Source organism: Oncorhynchus nerka, linkage group LG7 (assembly GCF_034236695.1).
Source record: "Oncorhynchus nerka isolate Pitt River linkage group LG7, Oner_Uvic_2.0, whole genome shotgun sequence".
Classification (NCBI taxonomy): domain Eukaryota; kingdom Metazoa; phylum Chordata; class Actinopteri; order Salmoniformes; family Salmonidae; genus Oncorhynchus; species Oncorhynchus nerka.
Window position 1 is genome coordinate 9,566,539 of NC_088402.1, and position 14,130 is coordinate 9,580,668.

At 55.7% G+C, this 14,130-nt stretch overlaps 1 protein-coding gene across 1 annotated transcript in view; it reads left to right on the forward strand.

The window, feature by feature from the left end:
• Positions 1-14,130, forward strand: part of LOC115132667 (importin subunit alpha-7) — a 38,423-nt gene that overhangs the window by 14,555 nt on the left and 9,738 nt on the right. Inside the window, exons 3-10 of the mRNA XM_065020154.1 lie at positions 496-691; positions 5,771-5,865; positions 6,096-6,227; positions 6,773-6,861; positions 6,981-7,080; positions 12,404-12,567; positions 12,896-13,100; positions 13,722-13,849. Of these exons, the coding sequence (XP_064876226.1) occupies positions 496-691; positions 5,771-5,865; positions 6,096-6,227; positions 6,773-6,861; positions 6,981-7,080; positions 12,404-12,567; positions 12,896-13,100; positions 13,722-13,849 (1,109 nt within the window). The remainder of the gene's footprint in view (positions 1-495; positions 692-5,770; positions 5,866-6,095; positions 6,228-6,772; positions 6,862-6,980; positions 7,081-12,403; positions 12,568-12,895; positions 13,101-13,721; positions 13,850-14,130) is intronic.

Below are 14,130 nucleotides of genomic sequence, written 5' to 3' on the forward strand. Positions count from 1 at the left end.
AACACCTAGCCCACAACACCTAGCCCACAACACCTAGCCGACAACACCTAGCCGACAACACCTAGCCGACAACACCTAGCCCACAACACCTAGCCCACAACACCTAGCCCACAACACCTAGCCCACAACACCTAGCCAGACAACACCTAGCCAGACAACACCTAGCCAGACAACACCTAGCCAGACAACACCTAGCCAGACAACACCTAGCCAGACAACACCTAGCCAGACAACACCTAGCCAGACAACACCTAGCCAGACAACACCTAGCCAGACAACACCTAGCCAGACAACACCTAGCCAGACAACACCTAGCCAGACAACACCTAGCCAGACAACACCTAGCCCACTGCTAGTGTCTAAACAGGAGAGGTACAGAACCTAACCCACCTGTATAACACCTACCACAGTTTACTATCCTCTTCCCAGGCAGAATACACACACACACACACACACACAGAAAGTGATCTGCTGTTGCTCTCCTGTATTTGGCAGCTGTTCAAGAGGAGAAACGTTGACATGTTGAACGAGGAGGGAGTCATGTTTGAGAGTCCACTGGTCGACTCGTATGTGGACTCCACAGCCACAGAGGAAGGTGTCCTAACGAGACGCCTGGTGGAAATGCTCTTCTCAGAGGACCCAGAGCTCCAACTCACCACCACACAGACGTTCAGGAAACTACTGTCCAAAGGTACCAGGCTGTTCAGTGAATATCACGTCGTCCCTGTGTATAGCCGTGCCCTTCACTCCTTGTCCAAGGGACCCCGGGCTGTTGTCCCTCCTGGGGGGGGCGCATCTGGCTGTTGTCCCTCCTGGGGGGAGGGGGACTCTCGGGCTGTTGTCCCTCCTGGAGGGGGCGGCGGCATCTGGCTGTTGTCCCTCTTGGGGGAGGGGACTCGGGCTGTTGTCCCTCCTGGAGGGGGGCGGCGGCATCTGGCTGTTGTCCCTCTTGGGGGGAGGGGACTCGGGCTGTTGTCCCTCCTGGAGGGGGGCGGCGGCATCTGGCTGTTGTCCCTCTTGGGGGAGGGGGACTCGGGCTGTTGTCCCTCCTGGAGGGGGGCGGCGGCATCTGGCTGTTGTCCCTCTTGGGGGAGGGGGACTCGGGCTGTTGTCCCTCCTGGAGGGGGGGCATCGGGCTGTTGTCCCTCCTGGAGGGGGGCATCTGGCTGTTGTCCCTCTTGGGGGAGGGGGACTCTCGGGCTGTTGTCCCTCCTGGAGGGGGGCGGCGGCATCTGGCTGTTGTCCCTCTTGGGGGAGGGGGACTCGGGCTGTTGTCCCTCCTGGAGGGGGGGCGGCATCTGGCTGTTGTCCCTCTTGGGGGGAGGGGGACTCGGGCTGTTGTCCCTCCTGGAGGGGGGGGCGGCGGCATCTGGCTGTTGTCCCTCTTGGGGGAGGGGGACTCGGGCTGTTGTCCCTCCTGGGGGGGGGCGGCATCTGGCTGTTGTCCCTCTTGGGGGGAGGGGGACTCGGGCTGTTGTCCCTCCTGGGGGGGGGCGGCATCTGGCTGTTGTCCCTCTTGGGGGAGGGGGACTCGGGCTGTTGTCCCTCCTGGAGGGGGGCGGGCGGCATCTGGCTGTTGTCCCTCTTGGGGGGGGGGACTCGGGCTGTTGTCCCTCCTGGAGGGGGGCGGCGGCATCTGGCTGTTGTCCCTCTTGGGGGGAGGGGGACTCGGGCTGTTGTCCCTCCTGGAGGGGGGCGGCGGCATCTGGCTGTTGTCCCTCTTGGGGGAGGGGACTCGGGCTGTTGTCCCTCCTGGAGGGGGGCGGCGGCATCTGGCTGTTGTCCCTCTTGGGGGGAGGGGGACTCGGGCTGTTGTCCCTCCTGGAGGGGGGCGGCGGCATCTGGCTGTTGTCCCTCTTGGGGGAGGGGGACTCGGGCTGTTGTCCCTCCTGGAGGGGGGCGGCATCTGGCTGTTGTCCCTCTTGGGGGAGGGGGACTCGGGCTGTTGTCCCTCCTGGAGGGGGGAGGGGCGGCGGCATCTGGCTGTTGTCCCTCTTGGGGGAGGGGGACTCGGGCTGTTGTCCCTCCTGGAGGGGGGAGGGGCGGCGGCATCTGGCTGTTGTCCCTCTTGGGGGAGGGGGACTCGGGCTGTTGTCCCTCCTGGAGGGGGGGCGGCATCTGGCTGTTGTCCCTCTTGGGGGAGGGGGACTCGGGCTGTTGTCCCTCCTGGAGGGGGGCGGCATCTGGCTGTTGTCCCTCTTGGGGGAGGGGGACTCGGGCTGTTGTCCCTCCTGGAGGGGGGCATCTGGCTGTTGTCCCTCTTGGGGGAGGGGGACTCGGGCTGTTGTCCCTCCTGGAGGGGGGCATCTGGCTGTTGTCCCTCTTGGGGGAGGGGGACTCGGGCTGTTGTCCCTCCTGGAGGGGGGCATCTGGCTGTTGTCCCTCTTGGGGGAGGGGGACTCGGGCTGTTGTCCCTCCTGGAGGGGGGCATCTGGCTGTTGTCCCTCTTGGGGGAGGGGGACTCGGGCTGTTGTCCCTCCTGGAGGGGGGGCATCTGGCTGTTGTCCCTCTTGGGGGGAGGGGGACTCGGGCTGTTGTCCCTCCTGGAGGGGGGGCATCTGGCTGTTGTCCCTCTTGGGGGAGGGGACTCGGGCTGTTGTCCCTCCTGGAGGGGGGCATCTGGCTGTTGTCCCTCTTGGGGGAGGGGGACTCGGGCTGTTGTCCCTCCTGGAGGGGGGCATCTGGCTGTTGTCCCTCTTGGGGGAGGGGGACTCGGGCTGTTGTCCCTCCTGGAGGGGGGGGCTGTTGTCCCTCTTGGGGGAGGGGACTCTGTTGTCCCTCCTGGAGGGGGCATCTGGCTGTTGTCCCTCTTGGGGGAGGGGGACTCGGGCTGTTGTCCCTCCTGGAGGGGGGGGCATCTGGCTGTTGTCCCTCTTGGGGGAGGGGGACTCGGGCTGTTGTCCCTCCTGGAGGGGGGGCATCTGGCTGTTGTCCCTCTTGGGGGAGGGGGACTCGGGCTGTTGTCCCTCCTGGAGGGGGGGGGGCATCTGGCTGTTGTCCCTCTTGGGGGAGGGGGACTCGGGCTGTTGTCCCTCCTGGAGGGGGGGGCATCTGGCTGTTGTCCCTCTTGGGGGAGGGGGACTTGGGCTGTTGTCCCTCCTGGAGGGGGGCATCTGGCTGTTGTCCCTCTTGGGGGAGGGGGACTCGGGCTGTTGTCCCTCCTGGAGGGGGTGGCATCTGGCTGTTGTCCCTCTTGGGGGAGGGGGACTCGGGCTGTTGTCCCTCCTGGAGGGGGGGGGGCATCTGGCTGTTGTCCCTCTTGGGGGAGGGGACTCGGGCTGTTGTCCCTCCTGGAGGGGGGCATCTGGCTGTTGTCCCTCTTGGGGGAGGGGACTTGGGCTGTTGTCCCTCCTGGGGGCTGGGGGGGGGGGCATCTGGCTGTTGTCCCTCTTGGGGGAGGGGGACTCGGGCTGTTGTCCCTCCTGGGGGCTGTTGTCCCTCCTGGGGGGGGGGGCATCTGGCTGTTGTCCCTCTCCTGGGGGTTGGGGGGGCGGGCGGGCTCTGGCTGTTGTCCCTCCTGGAGGGGGGCATCTGGCTGTTGTCCCTCTTGGGGGAGGGGGACTCGGCTGTTGTCCCTCCTGGAGGGGGGGCATCTGGCTGTTGTCCCTCTTGGGGGAGGGGACTCGGGCTGTTGTCCCTCCTGGAGGGGGGCATCTGGCTGTTGTCCCTCTTGGGGGAGGGGACTCGGGCTGTTGTCCCTCCTGGGGGGGGGGCTCTGGCTGTGTCCCTCCTGGGGGAGGGGGACTCGGGCTGGTCCCTCCTGGAGGGGGGGCGGCATCTGGCTGTTGTCCCTCTTGGGGGAGGGGGACTCGGGCTGTTGTCCCTCCTGGGGGGGGCATCTGTTGTCCCTCCTGGGGGAGGGGGGACTCGGGCTGTTGTCCCTCCTGGATCTCTGGCTGTTGTCCCTCTTGGGGGGAGGGGGACTCGGGCTGTTGTCCCTCCTGGAGGGGGGCATCTGGCTGTTGTCCCTCTTGGGGGAGGGGGACTCGGGCTGTTGTCCCTCCTGGAGGGGGGCATCTGGCTGTTGTCCCTCTTGGGGGAGGGGGACTCGGGCTGTTGTCCCTCCTGGAGGGGGGGCATCTGGCTGTTGTCCCTCTTGGGGGAGGGGACTCGGGCTGTTGTCCCTCCTGGAGGGGGGGCATCTGGCTGTTGTCCCTCTTGGGGGAGGGGGACTCGGGCTGTTGTCCCTCCTGGAGGGGGGCATCTGGCTGTTGTCCCTCTTGGGGGAGGGGGACTCGGGCTGTTGTCCCTCCTGGAGGGGGGCATCTGGCTGTTGTCCCTCTTGGGGGAGGGGGACTCGGGCTGTTGTCCCTCCTGGAGGGGGGCATCTGGCTGTTGTCCCTCTTGGGGGAGGGGGACTCGGGCTGTTGTCCCTCCTGGAGGGGGTGGGCATCTGGCTGTTGTCCCTCTTGGGGGGAGGGGGACTCGGGCTGTTGTCCCTCCTGGAGGGGGGGGGGCATCTGGCTGTTGTCCCTCTTGGGGGGGAGGGGGACTCGGGCTGTTGTCCCTCCTGGAGGGGGGGGCATCTGGCTGTTGTCCCTCTTGGGGGAGGGGACTTGGGCTGTTGTCCCTCCTGGAGGGGGCATCTGGCTGTTGTCCCTCTTGGGGGAGGGGACTGGGCTGTTGTCCCTCCTGGAGGGGGCATCTGGCTGTTGTCCCTCTTGGGGGAGGGGACTCGGGCTGTTGTCCCTCCTGGAGGGGGGCATCTGGCTGTTGTCCCTCTTGGGGGAGGGGGACTCGGGCTGTTGTCCCTCCTGGAGGGGGGGCATCTGGCTGTTGTCCCTCTTGGGGAGGGGGACTCGGGCTGTTGTCCCTCCTGGGGGGGCTGTTGTCCTCCTGGGGGCGGGCCCTCCTGGGCATCTGGCTGTTGTCCCTCTTGGGGGAGGGGACTCGGGCTGTTGTCCCTCCTGGGGGCTGTTGTCCCTCCTGGGGGCGGGCGGGCATCTGGCTGTTGTCCCTCTTGGGGGAGGGGGACTCGGGCTGTTGTCCCTCCTGGGGGGCTGTTGTCCCTCCTGGGGGCGGGCGGGCATCTGGCTGTTGTCCCTCTTGGGGGAGGGGGACTCGGGCTGTTGTCCCTCCTGGGGGGCTGTTGTCCCTCCTGGGGGCGGGCGGGCATCTGGCTGTTGTCCCTCTTGGGGGAGGGGGACTCGGGCTGTTGTCCCTCCTGGGGGGCTGTTGTCCCTCCTGGGGGCGGGCGGGCATCTGGCTGTTGTCCCTCTTGGGGGAGGGGGACTCGGGCTGTTGTCCCTCCTGGGGGCTGTTGTCCCTCCTGGGGGGCGGGCGGGCATCTGGCTGTTGTCCCTCTTGGGGGGAGGGGACTCGGGCTGTTGTCCCTCCTGGGGGGCTGTTGTCCCTCCTGGGGGCGGGCGGGCATCTGGCTGTTGTCCCTCTTGGGGGAGGGGACTCGGGCTGTTGTCCCTCCTGGGGGCTGTTGTCCCTCCTGGGGGCGGGCGGGCATCTGGCTGTTGTCCCTCTTGGGGGAGGGGGACTCGGGCTGTTGTCCCTCCTGGGGGCTGTTGTCCCTCCTGGGGGCGGGCGGGCATCTGGCTGTTGTCCCTCCTGGGGGGGCTGTTGTCCCTCCTGGGGGGGCGGGCGGGCATCTGGCTGTTGTCCCTCTTGGGGGGGAGGGGGACTCGGGCTGTTGTCCCTCCTGCTCCAAGCCCAGCACTAACTCTGCTGATTCGGCTACCTCCCTCTAGGGTGATAAAGGTTGAGTCCATGGTGCTAATTGTTACATCATTACTCATATATTCTGTCTGATGTGTTCCAGAACCCAATCCACCTATTGACGAGGTCATCAACACCCCAGGCATTGTAGAGAGGTTTGTAGAGTTCCTCAAGATGAGCGTCAACTGCACATTACAGGTGAGACCTTGGAAATATTAGGAAACCGTTTGTATTTGTAAAATAGAAAAGTTAGAACCCAGACCAATCCTAGAAACTTAAGAGGATGGTCAGGCTTTTCATTTACTACTAATACATTGTGGATATCGTTGTGAATTATTGCGGTCTACAATAACATTTATGTCGTCGAGTTTTATTACACAATACCGATGTGTGTGTGTGTGTGTGTGTGTGTGTGTGTGTGTGTGTAGTTTGAGGCAGCCTGGGCCCTGACCAACATAGCATCAGGTACATCCATGCAGACTAACATAGTAATCGAGGCAGGAGCAGTCCCCATCTTTATAGAACTACTCAACTCGGACTTTGAAGATGTTCAGGAACAGGTAAAGGCCGACCCCCGTGTTCATATAAACAGTCATGGAGTTGTTTTATTACAAGACCGTCTATAATTTATACCTGGCTGTGGTGTTGGAACTAGTACGATCAGAACCTGCTTTCTCTCCGTCTCTCCCTCCTCTCTCTCCCTCCTCTCTCTCTCTCTCCCCCTCTCTCTCCCTCCTCTCTCTCTCCCTCCCTCCTCTCTCTCTCTCCCTCCTCCTCTCTCTCTCTCCCTCCTCTCTCTCTCCCCTCTCTCTCTCCCTCCTCTCTCTCTCCCTCCTCTCTCTCTCCCTCTCTCTCTCTCTCTCCCCTCTCTCTCCCCTCTCCCCCTCTCTTTCTCTCCTCTCTCTCTCTCCCCCTCTTTCCTCTCCCCCTCTTTCCTCTCCCCTCTCTCCCTCTCCTCATCTCTCCTCTCCCCTCCTCTCCTCTCCACTCTCTCTCTTTCTCTCCTCTCTCTCCTCTCCCTCCCGCTCTCCCCTCTCTCCTCCCCCTCTCTCCTCCCTCCCTCTCTTCTCTCCCTCTCTCCCCCCCCCTCTTTCCTCTCTCTCAGGCAGTGTGGGCGTTGGGTAACATAGCAGGGGACAGTGCAGTGTGCAGAGACTATGTACTCAACTGTAATATCCTGCCACCACTATTAATGTGAGCGCACACAATCACACACTACTGTTTATGTTGATGTGTCAGTGAAATCAGAGTGGAGGTCCTGTGTCCTCTGATATCTACTACTCTCATGGTTCCTCTCCCCGGTTCCTCTCCAGGCTTCTGACTAAATCCACCAGACTGAGCATGACCAGGAATGCAGTGTGGGCTCTGTCTAACCTGTGCAGGGGGAAGAGCCCCCCACCTGTATTTGAGAAGGTAACGCACTAATCCCACCCACTGTCCCAAACCCCCACCCCCCCCGGCCCAGTCTCTATATTAGATGTATCCAAAGAGCCCTATGGAAGTCTAAATGAAACCATCTCTATATTAGATGTATCCAAAGAGCCCTATGGAAGTCTAAATGAAACCATCTCTATATTAGATGTATCCAAAGAGCCCTATGGAAGTCTAAATGAAATCATCTCTATATTAGATGTATCCAAAGAGCCCTATGGAAGTCTAAATGAAACCATCTCTATATTAGATGTATCCAAAGAGCCCTATGGAAGTCTAAATGAAACCATCTCTATATTAGATGTATCCAAAGAGCCCTATGGAAGTCTAAATGAAACCATCTCTATATTAGATGTATCCAAAGAGCCCTATGGAAGTCTAAATGAAACCATCTCTATATTAGATGTATCCAAAGAGCCCTATGGAAGTCTAAATGAAACCATTTCTATATTAGATATATCCAACCAGGAAAGATTTGAGGGGTAGGGAAGGAGGATGTTAAGGGGCAAGGCAACCCTCTGCTTCATCGTCTCTGCATAGGTCTCCACTACTTTAACACAGCTTCTGTTGTCTGAATTCCCCCCCCCCTCCCCAGCTGAAAATAGGCATGGTGTCAGACATAGTTCACATTTGTAGAATGGTTTGGAGCCAGGAAGGAATGTTGGTGTAGTCAGAACATTCTAATAGGATAAGGATTAGTGTTCTATAAATCTGATCTCTGATTGGTGTGTCCTCTCTCTCTGTGTGTATGCTACAATCTAAACGGTAACAGCTAGCTAAGCCTAAAGAAGTAGGTTAACTCCATAATTGGTATAAAGACTTTCCAAACCGCTTGTAGTTGAAAGCAGTGGACTCATTGAGTTCTGAATGTGAACCGTAACCTCTAGCTCGGTGAAGTCAGTCTTTTGACACCTATAGGGCACTACTAGTGACCAGGGCCCTATGTAGGAGATGAGGTAGCTAGCTACTGGTTTAATCTACTAGTGACCAGGGCCCTATGTAGGAGATGAGGTAGCTAGCTACTGGTTTAATCTACTAGTGACCAGGGCCCTATGTAGGAGATGAGGTAGCTAGCTAGCTAGCTAATGGTTTAATCTACTAGTGACCAGGGCCCTATGTAGGAGATGAGGTGTTATTTGCCTCAGTCTGGAGTCCATGGAGCTAGTCTGTAATGCTGTGTTATTCCCTCCTGTTAGTTAGCTAGCTAGCTACTGGTTTAATCTGCTAGTGACCAGGGCCCTATGTAGGAGATGAGGTGTTATTTGCCTCAGTCTGGAGTCCATGGAGCTAGTCTGTAATGCTGTGTTATTCCCTCCTGTTAGTTAGCTAGCTAGCTAAAGGTTTAATCTACTAGTGACCAGGGCCCTATGTAGGAGATGAGGTGTTATTTGCCTCAGTCTGGAGTCCATGGAGCTAGTCTGTAATGCTAGCTCATCGTAGCTAGCTAAAGGTTTAATCTGCTAGTGACTCAAGCCAGCCAGAACATAAAAGCCCCAGTGACTAACTGACAGCATGTGACCAGGGGGGACGGTATGTGAAGAGGTGAGAGTTTCTCTCACCCTGTGTGACTCTCTCGGTAGTCTAAAGTGTTATACCTCTTCGTCAGCCCTGTTTCTCTGTTGGCATTTAATACAAGAGGGACAGGAAGCCACTTTTAAAACTTGAGATTCACCCTGGGTGGGGAGATCAGTCTCTGTGTCCCAATAGCCTTTGACTGTCACCTTTCCCTTAGTCACAGTAACTCTGTTTAATGGGCTGTTATAGTGTCAGAGAGGGCGTAGTATTGAGCCCTATCAGTTGTACTAAATGAGATGAGGAGGACAGAGCATGTTAAGAGTCGTTTTTTTTCCATATTGAAATCATTGACTTAGCACAGAATGCATCCTTACGCATTCTACAAAGAGAATATCCACATTCAGAGCGTGATGTCAGCTCTGTCCTATCAGAATATCTGTGTTCAGAGCGTGATGTCAGCTCTGTCCTATCAGAATATCAGCATTCAGAGCGTGATGTCAGCTCTGTCCTATCAGAATATCAGCATTCAGAGCGTGATGTCAGCTCTGTCCTATCAGAATGAGAATATCAGTGTTCAGAGCGTGATGTCAGATCTGTCCTATCAGAATATCCACATTCAGAGCGTGATGTCAGCTCTGTCCTATCAGAATATCAGTGTTCAGAGCGTGATGTCAGCTCTGTCCTATCAGAATATCAGTGTTCAGAGCGTGATGTCAGATCTGTCCTATCAGAATATCAGTGTTCAGAGCGTGATGTCAGCTCTGTCTTATCAGAATATCAGTGTTCAGAGCGTGATGTCAGCTCTGTCCAATCAGAATGAGAATATCAGCATTCAGAGCGTGATGTCAGCTCTGTCCTATCAGAATATCAGTGTTCAGAGCGTGATGTCAGATCTGTCCTATCAGAATGAGGATATCAGCGTTCAGAGCGTGATGTCAGCTCTGTCCTATCAGAATGAGGATATCAGCATTCTGAGCGTGATGTCAGCTCTGTCCTATCAGAATATCAGTGTTCAGAGCGTGATGTCAGATCTGTCCTATCAGAATATCAGTGTTCAGAGCGTGATGTCAGCTCTGTCCTATCAGAATGAGGATATCAGCGTTCAGAGCGTGATGTCAGCTCTGTCCTATCAGAATATCAGTGTTCAGAGCGTGATGTCAGATCTGTCCTATCAGAATATCAGTGTTCAGAGCGTGATGTCAGATCTGTCCTATCAGAATATCAGTGTTCAGAACGTGATGTCAGCTCTGTCCTATCAGAATATCAGTGTTCAGAGCGTGATGTCAGATCTGTCCTATCAGAATATCAGCGTTCAGAGCGTGATGTCAGATCTGTCCAATCAGAATATCAGTGTTCAGAGCGTGATGTCAGATCTGTCCAATCAGAATATCAGTGTTCAGAGCGTGATGTCAGCTCTGTCCTATCAGAATGAGAATATCAGCATTCAGAGCGTGATGTCAGCTCTGTCCTATCAGAATATCAGTGTTCAGAGCGTGATGTCAGATCTGTCCTATCAGAATGAGGATATCAGCGTTCAGAGCGTGATGTCAGCTCTGTCCTATCAGAATGAGGATATCAGCATTCTGAGCGTGATGTCAGCTCTGTCCTATCAGAATATCAGTGTTCAGAGCGTGATGTCAGATCTGTCCTATCAGAATATCAGTGTTCAGAGCGTGATGTCAGCTCTGTCCTATCAGAATATCAGTGTTCAGAGCGTGATGTCAGCTCTGTCCTATCAGAATATCAGTGTTCAGAGCGTGATGTCAGATCTGTCCTATCAGAATATCAGTGTTCAGAGCGTGATGTCAGCTCTGTCCTATCAGAATATCAGTGTTCAGAGTGTGATGTCAGATCTGTCCTATCAGAATATCAGTGTTCAGAGCGTGATGTCAGATCTGTCCTATCAGAATATCAGTGTTCAGAGCGTGATGTCAGCTCTGTCCTATCAGAATGAGGATATCAGCGTTCAGAGCGTGATGTCAGATCTGTCCTATCAGAATATCAGTGTTCAGAGCGTGATGTCAGCTCTGTCCTATCAGAATATCAGTGTTCAGAGTGTGATGTCAGATCTGTCCTATCAGAATATCAGTGTTCAGAGCGTGATGTCAGATCTGTCCTATCAGAATATCAGTGTTCAGAGCGTGATGTCAGCTCTGTCCTATCAGAATGAGGATATCAGCGTTCAGAGCGTGATGTCAGCTCTGTCCTATCAGAATATCAGTGTTCAGAGCGTGATGTCAGATCTGTCCTATCAGAATATCAGTGTTCAGAGCGTGATGTCAGCTCTGTCCTATCAGAATATCTGTGTTCAGAGCGTGATGTCAGCTCTGTCCTATCAGAATATCAGCATTCAGAGCGTGATGTCAGCTCTGTCCTATCAGAATGAGAATATCAGTGTTCAGAGCGTGATGTCAGATCTGTCCTATCAGAATATCCACATTCAGAGCGTGATGTCAGATCTGTCCTATCAGAATATCAGTGTTCAGAGCGTGATGTCAGCTCTGTCCTATCAGAATGAGGATATCAGCGTTCAGAGCGTGATGTCAGCTCTGTCCTATCAGAATATCAGTGTTCAGAGCGTGATGTCAGATCTGTCCTATCAGAATATCAGTGTTCAGAGCGTGATGTCAGCTCTGTCCTATCAGAATATCAGTGTTCAGAGCGTGATGTCAGCTCTGTCCTATCAGAATATCAGTGTTCAGAACGTGATGTCAGCTCTGTCCTATCAGAATATCAGTGTTCAGAGCGTGATGTCAGATCTGTCCTATCAGAATATCAGCGTTCAGAGCGTGATGTCAGATCTGTCCAATCAGAATATCAGTGTTCAGAGCGTGATGTCAGATCTGTCCTATCAGAATATCAGCTTTCAGAGCGTGATGTCAGATCTGTCCTATCAGAATGAATGCTTCATCACAGCTGTCTCACGTGATCTTGGATCAGCCAGCTGATATCCCTAACAAGCCATTACTCATAAATGTTCCCTCAATTATTTACAGTAAACTTGCTCAGGAGTGTTGCTCAGTTTCTCTTTAGTGACCGCTTTGAATGGTGACAGTGGACAGGTGTCAATCATGTAGTCAGGTGTGGACCTGTGTCAATGGGAAGATTTTGGCTGTAATTGTTGTCGATCGTCATGTCAGTATTCTTACTGAGGGAACACGTTTTTGGGGGGGTTCAGGGTCTCTTCGAGAAAATGTCAAACTTCACTCACACACTCTTAGAACCCAGACCAACAGTTCCTCTGTCCCCCCCAGGTGTCCTCCTGTCTGTCCTCTGTCCCCCCCAGGTGTCCTCCTGTCTGTCCTCTGTCCCCCCCAGGTGTCCTCCTGTCTGTCCTCTGTCCCCCCCAGGTGTCCTCCTGTCTGTCCTCTGTCCCCCCAGGTGTCCTGTCTGTCCTCTGTCCCCCCAGGTGTCCTCCTGTCTGTCCTCTCTCCCCCAGGTGTCCTCCTGTCTGTCCTCTCTCCCCCCAGGTGTCCTGTCTGTCCTCTCTCCCCCCAGGTGTCCTGTCTGTCCTCTGTCCCCCCAGGTGTCCTGTCTGTCCTCTGTCCCCCCAGGTGTCCTGTCTGTCCTCTGTCCCCCAGGTGTCCTGTCTGTCCTCTGTCCCCCCCAGGTGTCCTGTCTGTCCTCTGTCCCCCCCAGGTGTCCTGTCTGTCCTCTGTCCCCCCCAGGTGTCCTCCTGTCTGTCCCCCTGTCTGTCCTACCTCTCTGATAGAATACACTAACTGTCCCTGTCTGTCCTACCTCTCTGATAGAATACACTAACTGTCCCTGTCGGTCCTCTGTCCCCCAGGTGTCCCCTTGTCTACAGGTCCTGTCTAGACTGTTGTTCAGCAGTGATTCAGATCTGTTAGCAGATGCCTGCTGGGCTCTGTCCTACCTCTCTGATGGACCCAACGAGAAGATCCAGGCTGTCATCGACTCCGGCGTCTGCAGGCGCCTCGTAGAGCTGCTCATGTAAGTGTGTGTTTCTCCAGGGGCCTCGTAGAGTTGTGTGTGTGTGTGTTTCTGCAGGCGCCTCGTAGAGTTGTGTGTGTGTGTTTCTGCAGGCGCCTCGTAGAGTTGTGTGTGTGTTTCTCCAGGGGCCTCGTAGAGTTGTGTGTGTTTCTGCAGGCGCCTCGTAGAGTGTGTGTGTGTTGTGCGTGCAGATTTCAGGGGCCTCGTGGAGGTGTGTGTGTGTGTGTTGTGCGTGCAGACTTCAGGGGCCTCGTGGAGGTGTGTGTGTGTTTTGCGTGCAGACTTCAGGGGCCTCAGCGTAGTGACTTTTGAATGTTCCCTCTGTCAGGCACACGGACTACAAGGTGGCGTCTCCTGCTCTGAGAGCAGTGGGGAACATCGTCACGGGAGACGACATCCAGACCCAGGTGGTGTTGAACTGTTCAGCCCTGCCCTGTCTGCTCCACCTGCTGAGTAGTCCTAAAGAATCCATCCGGAAAGAAGCCTGCTGGACCGTCTCCAACATCACCGCTGGCAACAGGGCTCAGATACAGGTGAGGTCCAGACTTTACATACAGACATACAAACATCACCCCTGGCAACAGGGCTCAGATACAGGTGAGGTCCAGACTTCATACATCACCGCTGGCAACAGGGCTCAGATACAGGTGAGGTCCAGACTTTATACATCACCCCTGGCAACAGGGCTCAGATACAGGTGAGGTCCAGACTTTATACATCACCGCTGGCAACAGGGCTCAGATACAGGTGAGGTCCAGACATACAAACATCACCCCTGGCAACAGGGCTCAGATACAGGTGAGGTCCAGACTTTATACATCACCGCTGGCAACAGGGCTCAGATACAGGTGAGGTCCAGACATACAAACATCACCCCTGGCAACAGGGCTCAGATACAGGTGAGGTCCAGACTTTATACATCACCGCTGGCAACAGGGCTCAGATACAGGTGAGGTCCAGATACCGTTCTCTACAGATGCGTAACACAGACTGGTACAGTACAGACACTACACAGGTCCAAAGAGGTCTTCAGGATCTGGGTCTTATCTCAGTCTTCGGTCTGCATAAAGGGCTTGTGTTGCCTCTCTCCCGTTTAGGTTGCGGGCATCTCTGTCTCCACTGAACCGTTTTCACTTCCTCTCGTTTCTCCTCAGACGGTGATCGACGCCAACATCTTCCCTGTGCTGATCGACATCCTGCAGAAGGCAGAGTTCAGAACCAGGAAGGAAGCAGCCTGGGCCATTACTAACGCCACCTCTGGAGGAACACCAGAACAGATCAGGTAATAAAGCCACGCCCACCTCACCAGGACAGATCAGGTAATAAAGCCACGCCCACCTCACCAGGACAGATCAGGTAATAAAGCCACGCCCACCTCACCAGGACAGATCAGGTAATAAAGCCACGCCCACCTCACCAGGACAGATCAGGTAATAAAGCCACGCCCACCTCACCAGGACAGATCAGGTAATAAAGCCACGCCCACCTCACCAGAACAGGTAATAAAGCCACGCCCACCTCACCAGAACAGGTAATAAAGCCACGCCCACCTCACCAGAACAG